The sequence below is a fragment of the Diabrotica undecimpunctata genome, chromosome 6, assembly GCF_040954645.1.
Source record: "Diabrotica undecimpunctata isolate CICGRU chromosome 6, icDiaUnde3, whole genome shotgun sequence".
NCBI classification, from domain to species: domain Eukaryota; kingdom Metazoa; phylum Arthropoda; class Insecta; order Coleoptera; family Chrysomelidae; genus Diabrotica; species Diabrotica undecimpunctata.
Window position 1 is genome coordinate 98,534,914 of NC_092808.1, and position 17,360 is coordinate 98,552,273.

Below are 17,360 nucleotides of genomic sequence, written 5' to 3' on the forward strand. Positions count from 1 at the left end.
AAAAAGTATATTTTTTCTACTCACGATTCCAATATTCAGTATACAAATCACTTTCACTTTTATACTTAATTACTTTTCTTAAGTTATTAAACCACTATAAAATTAACTTCTTTGCGAGCTATTTTAGATTAGACTCGAACAGGATTTTGATTTTAATATTATTCACTATTTACATGTTCAGAACTGAAGAAATAATCGTTTAAATATTTAAATTCTTTTTCAATTAGGTACATCTTTGATAATTAAAAACTATGATGTTTAAGTTACAAAAGAAATTATTCACATGACAACGTAAGACTCCACTGGTGTTGCTAGTCCTTAGATGAAGTGTCTATGAACAAAGTGGGAAGCCAAAGGAATTAATGTCAACGTCGAAATACTCTCGCATCTACAATTAACTGACGACATTATTCTGATAATTTTTCGACTGTTCTAACAACCATTCAAATTTCGTCATTTTGTGTCATGTGGAACAATTTCACCCAATCATGTCAACATTAGACTGATAATTGCATTCAGTGCAATTTTCAATCCCTATGACAACACGATCGAGTTTGATCATCCAAATAAATTTCAAAATGTCACATGTTAACTTAAATTTTAATAATTGTACTTTCACTAACTGTACTTTTAATAAATAAATGTTTCGTTATGTTGAGTTATGATTTTTTTTTTCGAAAAATTATCCGCCGAATATCCCTCGGACATTGATGAATACCTCATAATTTCATGACAAATTTCTCAAGATCGTTGCAGCACGAAGCCGAAGGCTTCGTGCTGTTACCAAGGAACGAGCTTTCGATTGTCATGAAATTATCTCGTCTGTTATCAATGTCCTAGGGATATTACTACTGATAATAGATAACTTAAAAGAGGTTGTAAATATGTTTACTGAAGATTAGTTCATAAATTTAAATACTTGCTAGGGACAACCAAACTGCTAAACTGCAAAAAATAATTACTCCAATATATAGAGCTCTATCAGACATCTTTAAGTATTCTTTTAGTCATGACTTAACCTAGGGTAAAGCAAACAAACTCAGAGTAGCCCAAAGACAAATGAAACGCTCACTACTGAACTGCCTCTCAGATACAAAGGCATAAACGAATAAATAAGAAGAAGGATATTCGTCACAGATATCATAAAGCGTATAGCATAACGAAAGTGAAAATGGGCAAGCCATGTGACCAGAATTAATGATGGGCAGTAAACCCAAAAAATTACAGTGTGGAGCCCACAAACTGATAGAAGAAGCAGAGGTAGACTACTTACACGATGTACAAACGACGTCAAAAAAACACTGGGAATTATCTTCAGGAAGCTCAAGACCGACAGAACTGTAAGAAATTACCGAGGACCTAGGTTTAACTTTGGACGCAAAAGGTTGAATGATGATGACGATCTCCTTAAAATTAGCAAAATACATTTTTCTCTATGTACAAAAAATAATGTTCAATAAATTGTTTAGCTTATGTATTTTTTACGTATTTTAATACGTATGCACACATGACGAGTTTATTAAGTACCAAGTTATTTAAAACTGGCCTAAAAATTCACGCGTACATTCACTTACACAATTTTCTTGTTGCAGGTCCTGTTTTTACGATCCTGATGTTATTATACAGTCTCAATAGCTGTGTAAACCCTTGGATATACTTAGCTTTTAATAGAGAACTCCCCAGATTGCTACTTAGACACTATACGGCGACGCAAAAAAACTACAGAGCAGCGGCCGGAGGTAAGTTGTTTTGCCAAGTATTGTAAACAAACAATACCTTGGGTGTAATTTCAAGAAACTACTTTTGTGACGTAGATGAGATTCATCCCTCTGTAAATTAGGTATTGTTTTTAAAATGAATCTACGGTGCTGTACATATTTATTGGATAATGTATTTTTTGTCTAAGGTATCTTGAAATTTTTCTTAGTTCCTTTTTTAATTTAATTATTTTATTAAGGTTAATTAAAAATAAAAATTTACAAGATATCTTTGTAAAGAAATCTACATATTCTATGTAATATCCTAATAGAATAATATCTTCATAAATATAGCAGACTTACATTGGTTGAATACAAATACATTCAAACCATAATGCAGAGTTATTTAGAAGAAAGTAGCTGTTATTATATGTATGTCGTGTAAAGCGACAATTGTTTCAATTTTTTTAGCAAACTCTAATTATTATGTGTGTTTAGGAAGTAGATACCGCAATGGCTAGGAAACAAATCATTTAAACGCATATTTTTCTTACAAATGTCTATCATAATTTACTAACGAAAGACTTTACTATTTCTGCAATCAAATCAAAAATGTTTTTTCAAAAATATTATCAATAAGTTACGTATTTTTATTTGATGTAGGTTAGATTATATTCAATATAAGTGTGAGCTTATCCATCCTTGAGGCTACAGTGTCCTGTTAGGAGACTCACGATAAATCGCAGATTATTCCGATTCATATCTAGTAGATCTTTACATTTCTTCTTCGAAGGTTGATGTATAAAATACTTTGAATATTTAAGATCCCTTTCTTCATATTAGTGGTTTGGTTTTATCCGTTCTCCCCAGTCTAATATTATTCTTTTGGCAAACGACCCATAAATTGTTTTTTGTCCCCTCCCTGGCCCTCAATTGGCCTTAGTTTAATTTCCTGACCGAACTGAGTGGATGGAACGAGATCCTATACTGATCCGTCGAAGCGGACTCAACTGTTTCTCGTATGGGTCCAGAGCGGGCAAAAGCTAAAGTATATGGGAGCGGAATTGGATTTGAATCTAGCTAGGCTCTCGGCTCCCATACATCGGTCTTTTAGGCCGAGATCTTTGCTTGGTCTAGATCCTAGTATGCGCTCAGAAGATAGGCTTGCTCAGGCAGGACCATCTCTATCTGCTCTTTCAAGTAGCGCTAAAGGCTTGGAAGGTGTCCAAAGCCAGCTCTAAGATGGTTCTTAAAACCACTTCGTGGCAAGATAGTGCTCATCCACTTTGCCGGTGAGACCCGAACCTGTGATTGAAGTGCCCTTCAGTACTGGTAGAGGTATTCTCAAAGAGCTTCTCTGCGGAAGTTATAGGACCACTGGGTCAGTTGTAAAGGTATGAAACAGGCCACATAGTGACTCCGTCCAAAAGTCTTACAGCCCAACTTCTATTTCTAGACCGTAGAACAGTGGTGCTCTGACTTATACTGCATGGGATCTACCACATAAACTGCAAGCGTCCGGAGATCGACTGATATACCCTCTTTTTAAACCAGGAAGAGTAATTCAAATTTACCACGCCGCAATTTTTGTTTGTAATTGGTCCAACCTCAGGCAAGTTTATTCCACTGTTACGAAATTTTGACACTAATGGCATTTCATAGGTTAATTAAGTTATATCGGCGATTTTTTGTGTTTTCTGCGTTATTCTTTTAATTTTTAGATTTTTAGTCTGCTTTTATATAAAAACAGTTGTTTTTAGAACTCTTTATAGACTATATATTTTTGGATTATTACCATCGAAGGCCCATATGATCAACCAAAAAACAAGATGTTTTTGGTAACTTTTCTAGTGACTTTCTTGGGTGTGAATCTGTCTCTTTAGTTTATTCCTCCTGGTTTAAAAACAAAGCATAGTAAAAAAACAATTTTGAAAATAAAAAAATTTATTGCACATTTCTAGTTGATAAATAGTTGTAACTACAGAGAGTTGTAATTAAAGTCATGTTTTTCATATTAATTTTATTTGGATGTTGATGCATGGCACTGCATATCATCCACAAGTATTTCATATGATGGTACGTAATTACCGAGGGCCAAACGCAAGCATAAAGAGAGATGTTCGTCAGTTAGCCGATTACGATATTTTGATTTCACTATCTTCATTTGGGAAAATGCAGTCTCACACAAGTATGTTGATCCAAATAATGCTGTGAGCTGCAGAGCTACTTGTCTCAAAATTTCGTATCGATCGCTCTGGATATATGGATCGGTGTATATCCGAAATTATTTTCAGTACCTCATTTTGGACGGAAATAATCTCCATATTGAACGTAACGGATATTTCAGTGGCTATTTTTTCTACGTCTTGACAAAAAAATGGATTAGACATGAATGTTACAATAGCTGTCAGTTTTTAAAATCAGCGAAGCGTCTTTCAAACTCGCTATGAAGTCTCGTAATAAACATAATTCAAATGAGCGGCTACCCTTTTTTTCAACAATGGAAGTTGTTTAAATCCTTTCTGCAAATTTGCTTAATTAATAATTTCAATTTGTTGACAAAAGAATGTATTGCGCTCATCATATCGATAATTGTTTTATTTCAACGAGGTTCAACTGATTTGTTAAATCTGTTAGGAAAGCCAGGTCACTGAGACATTTTTCGTTTTGAAGTAGATGAGTGTCGTCCCCTCGTTCTTCTAAAAAAGAAATTATTTCGGGAAGTAGCTTCTGGAACCTATCTAAAAATTTTCCACGGCTCAACCACCTTACATCTGTATGCAGAAGTAAATTAGTGTGTTCCGCAGAGTCGCTAGCTTCCAATTGCGCTTTAAAAAGACTTCGTTGCAAGCTTCGCGCTCTGATTGAATTCACAATTTTTGTTGTCATTTTCATGATGTCGTCCATATTTAAAATTTTGGAACACAAAACTTGCTGGTAAATGATGCAATTAAATGAAAAAAACGATGGAAATTCATCGTTAGCTCGACATAATGCAACAAATCCATTGTTAACGCCAGTCATGGATGGTGCACCATCTGTTGTAATACACACGAGTTTGTAAATCGGTAGCTCGTATTGTTTCACAAAATATATTCAAAAATGTTGTATATATCTTCTCCGCTAGTTTTTTCTTTCAGAGGCAGCATTATTAAAAATTATTCTTTAGCCAACATGTCAGAAAATACAATCCGAATGAAAATACACAACTGGGCGGTATCAGGCATATCGGTTGACTCGTCAAATTGCAAAGAAAAGTACATAGCATCATAATTATTTCGATCATGCACGTGTGGTGAGTCAGGACAGTCCCCGTATTTTCTCCGTGAATCGCAATCGACTTTAAAAACTTTGGCGATCGACTGGTCGATCGCGATCGACCTTTTGAGCACCGCTGCCGTAGAAGATGCTGTACGGTGGTCAGTAAGCTTACCGGCTACTGTAGACTCAGAAAGCATTTTCACCTGTTTACATTGGCGGATGGCCCGCGGTGCCTTCTTTGTATTAAGGTGAAGGAAATATCCTTTGGAAGTGCCCTGCACAAGCTGAGCAGAGGTGGCAGATTCTGGATTTGGTATTTATGCAACCGACCAAATGAAAGAGTTACCCTTAAAGAGACTTGTAGCTTTCTGTGAGGTTACAAGGTTACTAAAAGATTAGATGTTCGTAACTGCAGAAAGGGCACAGATTTAGAGCCACTGCTGACTATAGCAGATATGAGCAGCATAAGCCCCATAAACGCCGAAAGGCTTATTGGTCTAGTCCGTATGATAAGGGTGATACAATGGACACGTCTTAGAAAATCTAATTATCTTAAAGGCTCATAAATGGGCCCTTCCTTGATCTACTGTAACCATAAACCCTTCCCTAACAATGGGGTCCGCTTTTTCAATTGCTTCAAAACCAATATGCCCAGGTACCCACAGTAAACTTACTTTGTTACTTTTTCTGATTTAAATTAGATTCTGAAGTCAGATCCAAACAAACTTAAATCAATCGAATTCGATTCCAGTACCTTTAATGCCATTATTGCTAATTAGTTCCTGTAGTCACATCTCTATATAATAAATTTTCGGTTTGAATATAGTAGAGTGATACTCTTTTTTAGGCTTTCACCAAGGCTCAGCTTTGGTTTCTCTCTGTATTTTTCAACTCTTACTCCTTCATCGGTTTTAGAGTCATCTGTATACCAGCATTGATTTGCCATTATAAGATTTGTTTTATCCAACTTATCCCAATCGTGCCTTCCTGGAAAGAGGAGGTAAACGGTTTTTCGAGATTATACTTAGGTTGAATTGCGTCTGCTACTATTCCCAACTTCTTTGTGATTGTTAATTATCTCTACAGATTTGATCCTGGTATCCTCTTACCTGCTTTCTGGCTTCTTATTCGTCTTCTGTATGTTTCTATTTTTGCGTTCTTCTCTATCCATTGCATCCACATATGTAATGAAGGGAGGTCAAGTATGACCTCCATCGCTCCTGTTGTAATTAAGCAAGCTTATTTAGCTTTTCTTTGGTGGTTTTTTCTACATTCTACATCTTCCATTAATTCATAATACCGACTTCAGGATTCTCAAGCCATGTATCACCTTGTATAGAACTAGAAAATGAGTACTATGTATTTTTGAAGTCACTCGATAGTCTCCAAAAAGTCTTTGCCGCTCGCAATCTAATGGCTCGCAGTCGTGCAAGATATGATTTATTGTTTTAAATCTGCTACAGAATCTGTAGCTTAAGGGTTGGCCAGCCTGAGCTGGTGTAGTTAATACCGTATTTGGTAAAGCTTTGTTATCTGTGTTTACTCTTGGCTAATTGAGCTTAATGTATGATATTTTGGTGGAAGTAAACTAAATAAGTATGTGCTAAACATTTTGTGATGGAAGTATTTTAGTAACAGTCCAGTAGTATAGTAAGCTTTTTGCAAATATTTAATGTTGGGTGGTATTCGAACACTTAATTGACTTTTGCCATTGTCAGCACACAGGACCAACGTTGTAGTTAGTACTTGATAAACTATAATTTACATGCTAATAAGAGCCAATAATTTATCATAGTGTACGCCAGGTTGTTATGCAAAACATAGTACGAATAATGTAGATAATAGCATAACTAATTGTTTAATTGTTTACTTATTTATAGCTGTGACAGCTGTTTATACACTTACTTGATCATTGGTACTTTAGTCAATTGTTTATTTTGTTTGTATGAGCACCATTGTTTTTTTAAAGAGCAACGAAACTGATACCTTTTTAACACCAAATCATAAGCGGTCAGGAAGCGAAGTGTGCCCTTTAGGCCAGAGTAATATGGCCATGCTCAATAGAGAAGATTTAAAATTAGTCCTGGAAGAATCGTTGGAGGTAAGATTGGATCCAAGACTGGATAATTTAGATATAAAATTAAATAAGGTAGCAACCAAAGAAGATATAAACAGTCTAAGAGCCGAAATTTTAAGTTTAAAAAGGGAAAACAATAAGTTAAAGCTGTGGCTCACCCAGGGGGGAGTTTTGGCCCAGGGCATATAAAGTAAAAAATATGTAAAGAATAGTAGGAAAATGTAAATTTGTGTCTTTCACACAAAATACAAAAAGTCCAAAACGCTAATTGAATAATTAAATTACCACTTTGAATATGTAGAATACAATAATTATTGTATAAATACACAATAACGAATAATATTTTTCATTATATTTAGATATAGATACCTAATATTAGGCTTATGACAAAAGTAGACAGAACGAGTCTGTTGCGAGTAGCAGACACTTACAGGACTGTATCTGCGGCGGCCTTGTGGTTCCTCTGCATGTGTTAGCAGTAGAAAAGAGACATCTCTATGAGAGAAAAGAGCATTTGACAACAGCTATAAAAAAAGAAGAAAGGAAAAGATCAATGGAAAGCTGGCAAGAAGAGGAGAACAACAAGAAAGATGTTGCCCAGTGGACCAAGATGCTGATCCCGAGCCTAAGGGACTGGGTAGGTTGTCTGTTTTGAGGCGTATCTTCATAGGTTCAGAAAGACAGATACACATAAATGCATATACTGCGAATATTCCGACATTGTTACTCACACAATGCTGGAGTGTAATAGATGTACAGTGGAGAGAAACAGAATGTATAAAGAAATAGGTATGAAACCTGTGACTGTTAAGGCGGGGTCCCACCAGTCGCGCTAATCTGCGCTGCGCCGCTCTGCTTCGAGCAGCGCGGAGCAGAACTACACAGAGCGGCGCAACTTTGCGCATGTGATTCTAGAAGAGCAAATAAGTTCCAGTTTTTATTTACGCGTGCACGATGGAAACAAAATTAGCAATAGCAAGTGCTGCTGTTATAGTAATTAACCATTTGTTACAAGAAAAACGAAAGTTTATAATGGAAATAATCTTTTAAGTGATTTAGCTGCAGGACAGTTTCAAAATTTTTGTCGTATGTCGTTGCACGATTTCGAGTACCTGTTAACAATGATTGAACCAGTAATAAGAAAGAGATGAAACAAAACATTTATCAATGTCTACTGAAATTAAAATGTAAAATTAGCTTTGGCTGTGCCCATTGACTTTTTCATTTTCACCTTTTCTCTTCTATATGAAGACAACAAAGATGTCATCTTTGTTTTAGCTTCAGCGACGGAACAACCGATATTATCTGCAATAAATATCCATGCATCATATTTCTTACTTTTTATATGATAATTATTGCTTTTCGGATTCCACAATTCCGGTTTGTCTCTGTATGCCTAAATAAGTTTTTCAACTTCTTCATGATTCCAATCAAAACTCATCGCGAAAATAGTACAGAAACACAATAATCTGTAAAAATGGTCTTCAATCACAAACACCGTTCCAACTGAACGCGCACTTTTCTTTGATCTACACTACTTTACCGACAACCAACGGATAATGTTCGTTCTTGTTTGAACTTGCACGGCGCAGCGCTACTTGACGTTCCCACTAGTCGCTCAAGCTCGCTCCGCGCACAAATGAACCAAAACAAACAGCGCGGTGCAGAGCAGCGCGACTGGTGGGACCCCGCCTTAAGAGAGATGATCGTGAAGATGACGGGAAGTACCTACGGAGGGATGAAATAGTGTTCACAATTACATCCAAGCAGTCATTAAAAAGAAAGAAGAAGAAGAGAAACACCAACCGGTCCAACGATAGAGATAAGATCTAATTACTATTTTAATGGGAATAAGCCACAATTGAAAGTTAAAATAAGTTTATTGGCGTTTGAATCTTTGATTGCACTGATAACTTGTTTATTCTCCAACAATTATTAGAAAAAAGAATAGCGGTTGGTACCGAAGTACATCTAGCCTTCATCGACCTAGAAAAGGCATATGATACAGTTCCAAGACTTAAATTGTGGCAAGCTTTACAACAATTCGACATTAGTCCATACCTTTTGGGAATAATCACAGAAGTATACAGGGATAACACTACTTACCTAAAAATCGGAAATAGACTATCAGAGCCAATAAAAGTAACGAAAGGACTAAAACAAGGATGCAGTAAGTCACCCTTACCGTTTAATTTAATGTTGAGGCAGCCCTCTAAAATTAGAAAAACCACTGCCGGGGAATGGGAATCCCCATAGGAAATGACCGAGATTGCGGATGACCAAGACGTCCTAGCTCAAGACTCTTATGATCTAGAATTTATGATAAAGCGTCTATACAGAGAATATGTTAAATGGGGGTTACAAGTTAGCATGAAGAAAACAGAATATTTAGTTATCAATTCAGATGCAAGGTTTGAAGTATTGTTCGACGAGGACGTGGAAATCAAACAAGTGGAAAAATTTAAATATTTAGTTGCACTCATTGCTAAGAACGACTTGAGAGAAACCAAAATTAAACACCGAATTAATCATGGACGTAAAATTGTAGGATGTCTAAACTCCTTATGGTGGGATCGCAACATTTCCAAAAGGAACCGAAAAGAGAATAGGGTAAACCTTGGTTAAATCGGTTCTTTGTTGTAGTTCTGAAGTATGGACAATTAATGCAGACCTGAAGAGAAGATTTTTGGCAGTTGAAATGGATTATTTGAGAAGAAGTACTAGAACATCAAGGCAGGATATGAAGACCAACGAATCTATAAGAAATAATATGCATGCTACAGAAACGGTCATTGACAGAATAGAAAGAAGAGGTTCAAAATGGTTTGGACACCTATTGAGAATGCCTGACGAACGTTGACCCCAAAAACTTCACAAATGGAAGCCCCCTGGAAGAAGAAAAAGAGGTAGACCTCAACGCTCATGGAATGAAGGAATTAGAAGAGGTTTGAAGGAGAGGCCTGCCTTGGATCGGCAGGATTGGCAGATGAGAACGGGAATACGGCGATAGCTATCTCCAAAATCTCCAAAAATGTATTGTATTTACAAGTTGGAATAATGTCAAACGTTAATAAACTTATTTTAACCTTCAATTGTGACTTATTCTCAATAAAATGCCACAAGAAAATAGCTTCAGAACAATAGATAAGATCTAGATAAGAGAAGGGAGTGTTCCAAAAATGTCATCATCCTTACAGCGGCCACCCCACTTTCGGAGTACGGAACGTGCGACAGTCAAATGCGCACAAGTAAGAGAGGGTGGTTTTAGTTGGTAGGCAGGATAATAGATACCTGAATTTTTGGCGCTGCTATCATTAATACTTTAAATTAAACTAAAACCAAAATTTAAGGGACTCAAAATGGAGGTAGCATAAAAAAATTTCAAACCCCACCCCTCAGACAAATTCTGGGTGCGCCACTGAGTTAAAGGAATGACTATTGCTTCTGGAGAGTTAAGTTGCTGGTTTTGCAGGAGAGTTGAGAGAACTAAGAATTAGGGATGAAGTGAAGCAACAAAAGTTAAAAGAGCATAAACGGAGAAAAGAAGAAACCAGTTGATTCTCAGGGGATTGCTTCATTCCTGTAAAGAACCTTGTACTCATAGTCCTACGTAGTTAGTAGAAATAAACGTGTTCTCATTGCATATAAGCAAAAATATGGGCTACGGTCTAAAACACTGAATAGGAATCTACTTTAGGGCTGCATAATCTTGATCATTCTGTTCTTTCAGTATTAAATATGGATTTCAGAATTAATTAATAACCTTGTTTTTACAACTGTTGGGGAGACTGATGGATTCAAGATCGAACAGCTTTAAGCCTTGTAACGTGTATTATTCATATAAAATGACTAAAACTGTAATAAATATAATGAGACTAGATGCAGGTTACCATTGTCGTCAAACTAAATTGAAAAAAAGTAAATACAAAAATTAACAACAAAATTCATATAAAGAAACCTATGTATGTATGAAAGTTAAGATTTCTTCAGTATCAGAATCTAAGCTATTCATATTACCAGTATCTATTATAAGTTGTTGAATGTTAATGTTAGGTTAATGTCAACTATATTTTTTTCTCGGGGATACCAGCTTTTAACAATTTTATCAATTCGTCACACATTTTTCCCAAATTTCTGTATTACATTAGGTACAATTAGGTACTTAAGAAACTTGCTTCAGTAACAAATCCTTTCGAAGAATCAGCGTGATCAATTATAAAACGTTTACCATCATACCCTTCTAGTTAACGTACACTTTTAATACTGTTGTCTTGCCAGAAAATTGTTTTATTTCCTGCTAGATATATCATTTATCTTGTTTTTCTACTTTTTTTTGCTGTACTACTCTTTTAAATAATAATTCGTACTAATTTTTTCAACTATACTACTTACTTTGTGAGTACCAAATCCTAATTTGTGGGCCTCTCGGTGACCTGTTGATCTATCTAAAACGTGTCTTCCAATAACGTAACTCTATAAAACCCTTAACTCCATATAATTTTCTCGTCAATTTTTCACTATAATGCGTCTTAATGCCTTTCGATCTGCTTCGGTTATTTTGCTTTTTCGTATATTTCTAGGTTTTGTGACGACCGAACCTGTAGTTTTGTATCTTCTGACTATATTTCTTACACTATAGCGTGACAATTGGATTTTCAAGAATTAAAAAATCTAATAATGATTAAACAAATTTTCCCATCGATAACTTTACCTCCACCCATTGTACAATCCAAAAAATGCAAAAAGCTTTACAGTACTACAAAATACATTTGACATTAACTGACATTGTTATTGTTTTGACGTCATTTTTCCATAGCTACCTATGGATCTAACGTAATCATAAAAAAATCAACCTATGTTGACATACGTAAATGCATAGCCAGGGTTTGGTATTTTTTATTTTTTTTTATTTTTGAAAATAAATAAAAAACCATAAAAGTAATGTTAATAAAAATTAATACAAATGCCATAATAATTAATATGGGAACTTATAAAAACATGCAGAGTATAATTTGTTTATGGTAATCGACTTAAACTGTAATATTTAATTTTAAACCAAATAATTTGATAATACCTTTATATTCCTATTATAATTTTTTACTACATAATTCAATAGATCATACAGTCTTTAGTTTCCTTTACAATAACGTATCCCCTTTGTGCTTTAAATGAAAGTTCCAATGTATTGTTATACAATTTAATATATACAAACAATAAAGGATCTGTATATAAAGGAATACCAAGTTAAAGACTATTTTATTAAATATTAGTGTTAATAATGATCGAAGCTTTATGTAAACAAAACTTCTATTTTTTAATAAATAATAGATTATCCTTTGTAACGTAAATACATAATTTATTATCATGGGTTGTATAAATAAATATGGATGTTTCATTTGTAATCCAATTGCTATTAAATAAATATAATTTCCACGAAATTTGCATAAATGGAAAAACGAAATTGGATTCGTTTGATTTTTCTAATATCTATCGCATAATAAATCAAGCTGGTGTAAATGATTCTCCAGTTTAAATCATTGATATTTTTTAGTAAAGTTGTGAAAGTATTTATTTTACTAGTTATCACTTTAGTGGATAATTTTAGAATTGCGTTTAAAATCCTGATTTTCTTTTACTCTTTTATTTGGTATTCTATGAGGGGAGACTTGCCCAGTACCGGACACTGTGCATTACCAGACGGAGTGTGTTTTCGATAAAATCCGCTAGATGGCAGAGGTATGCAGTCTAGCTGTAAAATCTCTATATCACTTAGGCATACTGCACACGAAGCGTATCGTCATAGGCGCGTATTAGATGCGACGTACGAAAAGCATACGCTTTCGTGCTGCTCACTGAGGTCTTTATAGGATACTGTACAACGTACAGTACGCCTGGCGTACAACGATGTCAGTCTCTTGCTGTACGCTTTAGTCTTAGAACACCTTTTTTGACGGAATTTTATGAGAATGGCGGATCAAGTATTAAAATTTGTCCAACTGATTGAAAATTATCAGTGTTTGTGTAATAATACCCTACAAGAGTACTCCAGAAAAGATATTATGACTAAAAAAGTGTAGTAGTCAGGCAAATACAGTGGTCAGGTAGGTAGGTTAAAATGAAACTTAATTGTTATTTAGGTATATATATTAATTAAATTAATTTTCATATTTTATAAATAATAATTGCATTGCCATGGTAAAGCAGTATTTTGTAATAAAAAATAATTTGCTAAGTAATTTCGTAAATGTTGAGGTAAAGAATTTTTATATATATTTAAGTTATCCATATCTGGCACATTTCTTACATTTTGTGGGATATTTTTTGTTGTAGTAAGTGCTGAAGGTACTGTACAAAATTGTGTAATACACAAGCACACTGGATTAGATAAAAAGTTTCGTATTGTCGACATCTGATAGGTGTCAACAAAACGTGAAATTTTTAAGTCATCATTCCAAATGTGCATTCTATAGTTTTTATACCTCGGCTAAGTCTGTAATTAAAAATTTGCTTTTTATTATCAATATTTCTTTCAGGATATCGTCTCATGACATTTTTTCTTAGAGGAAATGCGACGTCTGCTGCTAAATAGTATGAGAACTTATTGTCACTTTCGTCATGAGGAAGTTCAGTTGACGGTGGTAAAGTATTGTTGCTTTCCAACTAAAATGTCGACACCCGAAAGATACCGCCGTCACTATTTCGTCCAGCATACCCACATTCTATTGAAGTAAAGATACCATCAGCATCACAGAAACCCAGTAAAATAACAGAATAATAATTTATATAAATAAAATTTGAAGATCCTAAATTTGGATATTTTGTAATTCTAATGTGTTTTCCATCGACTGCCCCTAGACAGTTTGGTAATTGCCATAATTCATAATATCTCCGTGGTATATCTTTCCATTTTTCTTTATTTGGTAATACCATATATAGTTCTTTTAACGAATTCCATATGGCATTTCTAGTTTCTTCTATAATTAATCCAATGTTACGTTTACCTCTTTTAAAATATAAAGCTAGGGCAGCAAATGTGCAGCCACTAGCTAAATACCTAAAACAAAAAACAAAAGTGAAAATGTATAACAACTAAATTTTAGCTTGTATACATATTCTAACAGTATTTACTCTTTGCAGAGGCTGATTGTAAACAAAAATGGAAGAACATTCGCAATGGGTTTGTCCGGAGCCTAAAACCATCCCCATCTGGCTCTTCAGAAAAAGCAAAAAAACCTTACTACTTGCACGACGTTATGCAGTTTGTATTGCCATATATAAAACCGGTCAAATATTTAGGAAATACTGGAAATATTTCACTACCAGACACTGAGGTATTGGCGCAGCCAGATGAAGACTAATCATCTCAAACACCGCCAAACGAAAACATATCTGAAAATAATACTGAAGAAAATTATAACAGTTCAGTATATTATTCAGACTATTACCACCACTAATCAGCATCACACACCTCAAGTGGATTTTTAATGAATACAGTTGGCACATCCGATTCTTCGCCCAATGATGTTGCCACAACTTCATTTTATAGAAGTAATTGCAGCACAGTTACTACTGATGACATTTCTCCTCCTTCGACCAATATGCAACAACATAGTTTCTTACAAATAATAATGTAATATTTTATTAATAAATATACCTAGATATAGTACGTTTTTTACTTACCTAATTGTTATCATAAGTCTTTCTTCTGAACTAACACACTCACGCATGTTACTATTAAGCTTTTGAATGGCAGGACCTACAATTAACACCAATTCTTTAAATGTATTTTTAGACATTCTGTAAAATATGTGGAATTTAGAGTCATCTTCCGACAACTCCTTGGCGGCAATAAATAACCTTCTGTTGTAGTTTTTGTAGATATAAGGATGCACCCAAAATTTCCTCTGTTTCTTTTTTGCGGTGGCGAAGATAATTTAACAAAAGTAAGTCCTCTTCGTCACTTGACATCTTTGCAACTACTGTAAAAGCTTGGAAAACCTTAAAACAAGACGATCACATGCCGCTTGCAAATCGAATCGTTTGCGGATTTTAAGGCGTAAAGGAATCGTCGCTGCATGACGAATCTTATACGCTTCTATGATGATACGCTTCGTGTGCAGAATGCCTTAGGCTCACTATGCTGGAAGTGGTCATTTCGTGCCAAGCTTATTAACAGTGAGTGATGAATATATTTTTGTCACGTTGACGGCTTACCGACCTCATTTTTAAGCTTCAAATTTCCGACAGTGTTGCCAAAACTCTCAGGCAGGTGTGGCTATTAGATTGTCGATATAATTCATTCTAATCAGAGCCGTATTCAGCACTGTGTAGTTGTAGTTAATGATTTCACTAATAAAAGGATATGTATAGTGGAATACAAAATAATTCATTATAAATACTTGCTTCTTTAACTGACAGATATAGGTATGTAATTATTATAGTTTTAATAAAAATAGTTAAATTTTACTATTGTTTAACGTTACATATTTATTAACGGTTTAGATAAGATGTAACTAAAAAAAACAAGTGAAGCTTTAATTTTATTTTCATGTAAGTACACTTAATATTAATATATTATACAGTGAGGTCCTAAAGTAACGGACAAATGTAATTTCTACGTAATTATAAAGTAGATGAAAACGACTGAACCAGGTCGATTTTTAAACACAAAAATATACATATACAATATACAAATTATCAGTAAATATCTATCATCGTTCTAATATAATCGAATTAACAAAAACACCAATATATTTTTTTGAAGTTATACTTCTATACGCGCGCTCTACGTTGGAAATTTGTATGGGAGTGAATCTGTGAAATCATTACATATGTAAGATAATGAGTAAGAGAGAGACAGAAGATATATTTTCTCTCTCTTCCTCTCTCGAATATAAAAATATTCCTTTTGTATATATACTTATTTAATATTATATATATATATATATATATATATATATATATATATATATATATATATAATAAAATATTTATTCATATTATTATTTATGTGATATGTTTTGTATTATTTATTAAATGTTCATAATTATATTAGTCTTTTGTATTTTAAAATAATAATCTCAATAAATCACTGTATGACCCAGAACTGTCAAACGTTTGTGTCATGTCCTCGGTAGTATATTAGTCAGTATCCCCGCCTGTCACGCTGGAGACCGGGGTTCAATTCCCAGTCGGGGAGGACTTTTTTATTAATATTATTACATGGTAAATTAAACATATGCGTAAGTAGAAAAGTTATGTATATTATTGTCATTTTTAAATACTCATGAATATTGCATTTTAATTTGTATTGTATTATATTGAATTATGTTGCACTGTATTGTAGTGTATTTTTTTATCTATATTATTGTCATTTTTAAATACTTAGGAATATTGCATTTTAAAGTGTATTGTATTATTATATTGAATTATGTTGCAGTGTACTTTATTGTATTTTTATATTAATAACAAAATACACAATGAATTTTACTGCAGAGTATGTGTAAAAAAATGTTTGCATTCAACTCCTTTCATACATATATGAAAATAAAAATATACATTTTCATCAAAATATTGATCCAATCCTTCATTAACTATACTCCTACTACAGGTCAAATGATGTTTATTAATTGTTAGTAAGTTGTTATTAATTCTGTTTCTTTTTCTGCTACGTCTTACCTATAGCATTACATATGTAATGATTGTGCAGATTGACTCCCAAATAAATTTGTAACGGCGAATGCGTGTATAGAAGTGTAACTTCTACCGGCAGTCCCACTGGACTGCCACACCCGTTTTTTTTCACACTTTATTTGCATTAATACCTAACTTAAAAAATTTATATGTAGCAAACTAACTTCATGCTACGCATATGTGCATACTGTGAATACATACTGTGAATTTTATAAAAATTCACTCTCATCAATTTTCCCCAATCGCGCCTAAAGAAGTATAACTTCAAAAATAGTTTTTATTTACTTACATGTCACATGCGATGCCACAAAAAGTTACCCATTCTTTTTTTTTTTTTTACTATAAATTAAATGGTATACTAGCCACTTCGAAAATTCGCATTCATTTGAGATCTTCCAGTTAGAGTTAACAGTTATTCCAACTCATCGTCATTATCGTTCTCTTCATCACTGTCAGCCAAATTAATAATAATTTTCTTCAAGGCTGGGACATTTTTCATGTAATCTTTTTTAATCTTTTTTACACGTTCCATTGCATTTTACCAGTTTTGAGCACTGATATTTTTGAACTCCGTTTTTATTAATTCGACAACACTTTGGGCATCTTTTGGAGATGTGTTGTTCCTTAGGATA

General features: G+C 33.9%; 1 protein-coding gene and 1 pseudogene across 1 annotated transcript in view; one reads left to right on the forward strand and one right to left on the reverse strand.

Annotated features, from left to right (window-relative positions):
* Positions 1-17,360, forward strand: part of LOC140443612 (annetocin receptor-like) — a 720,544-nt gene that overhangs the window by 685,946 nt on the left and 17,238 nt on the right. Inside the window, exon 4 of the mRNA XM_072534964.1 lies at positions 1,593-1,739. Coding sequence (XP_072391065.1) covers positions 1,593-1,739 — 147 coding nt within the window. The remainder of the gene's footprint in view (positions 1-1,592; positions 1,740-17,360) is intronic.
* Positions 13,205-15,003, reverse strand: LOC140443611 (uncharacterized; annotated as a pseudogene).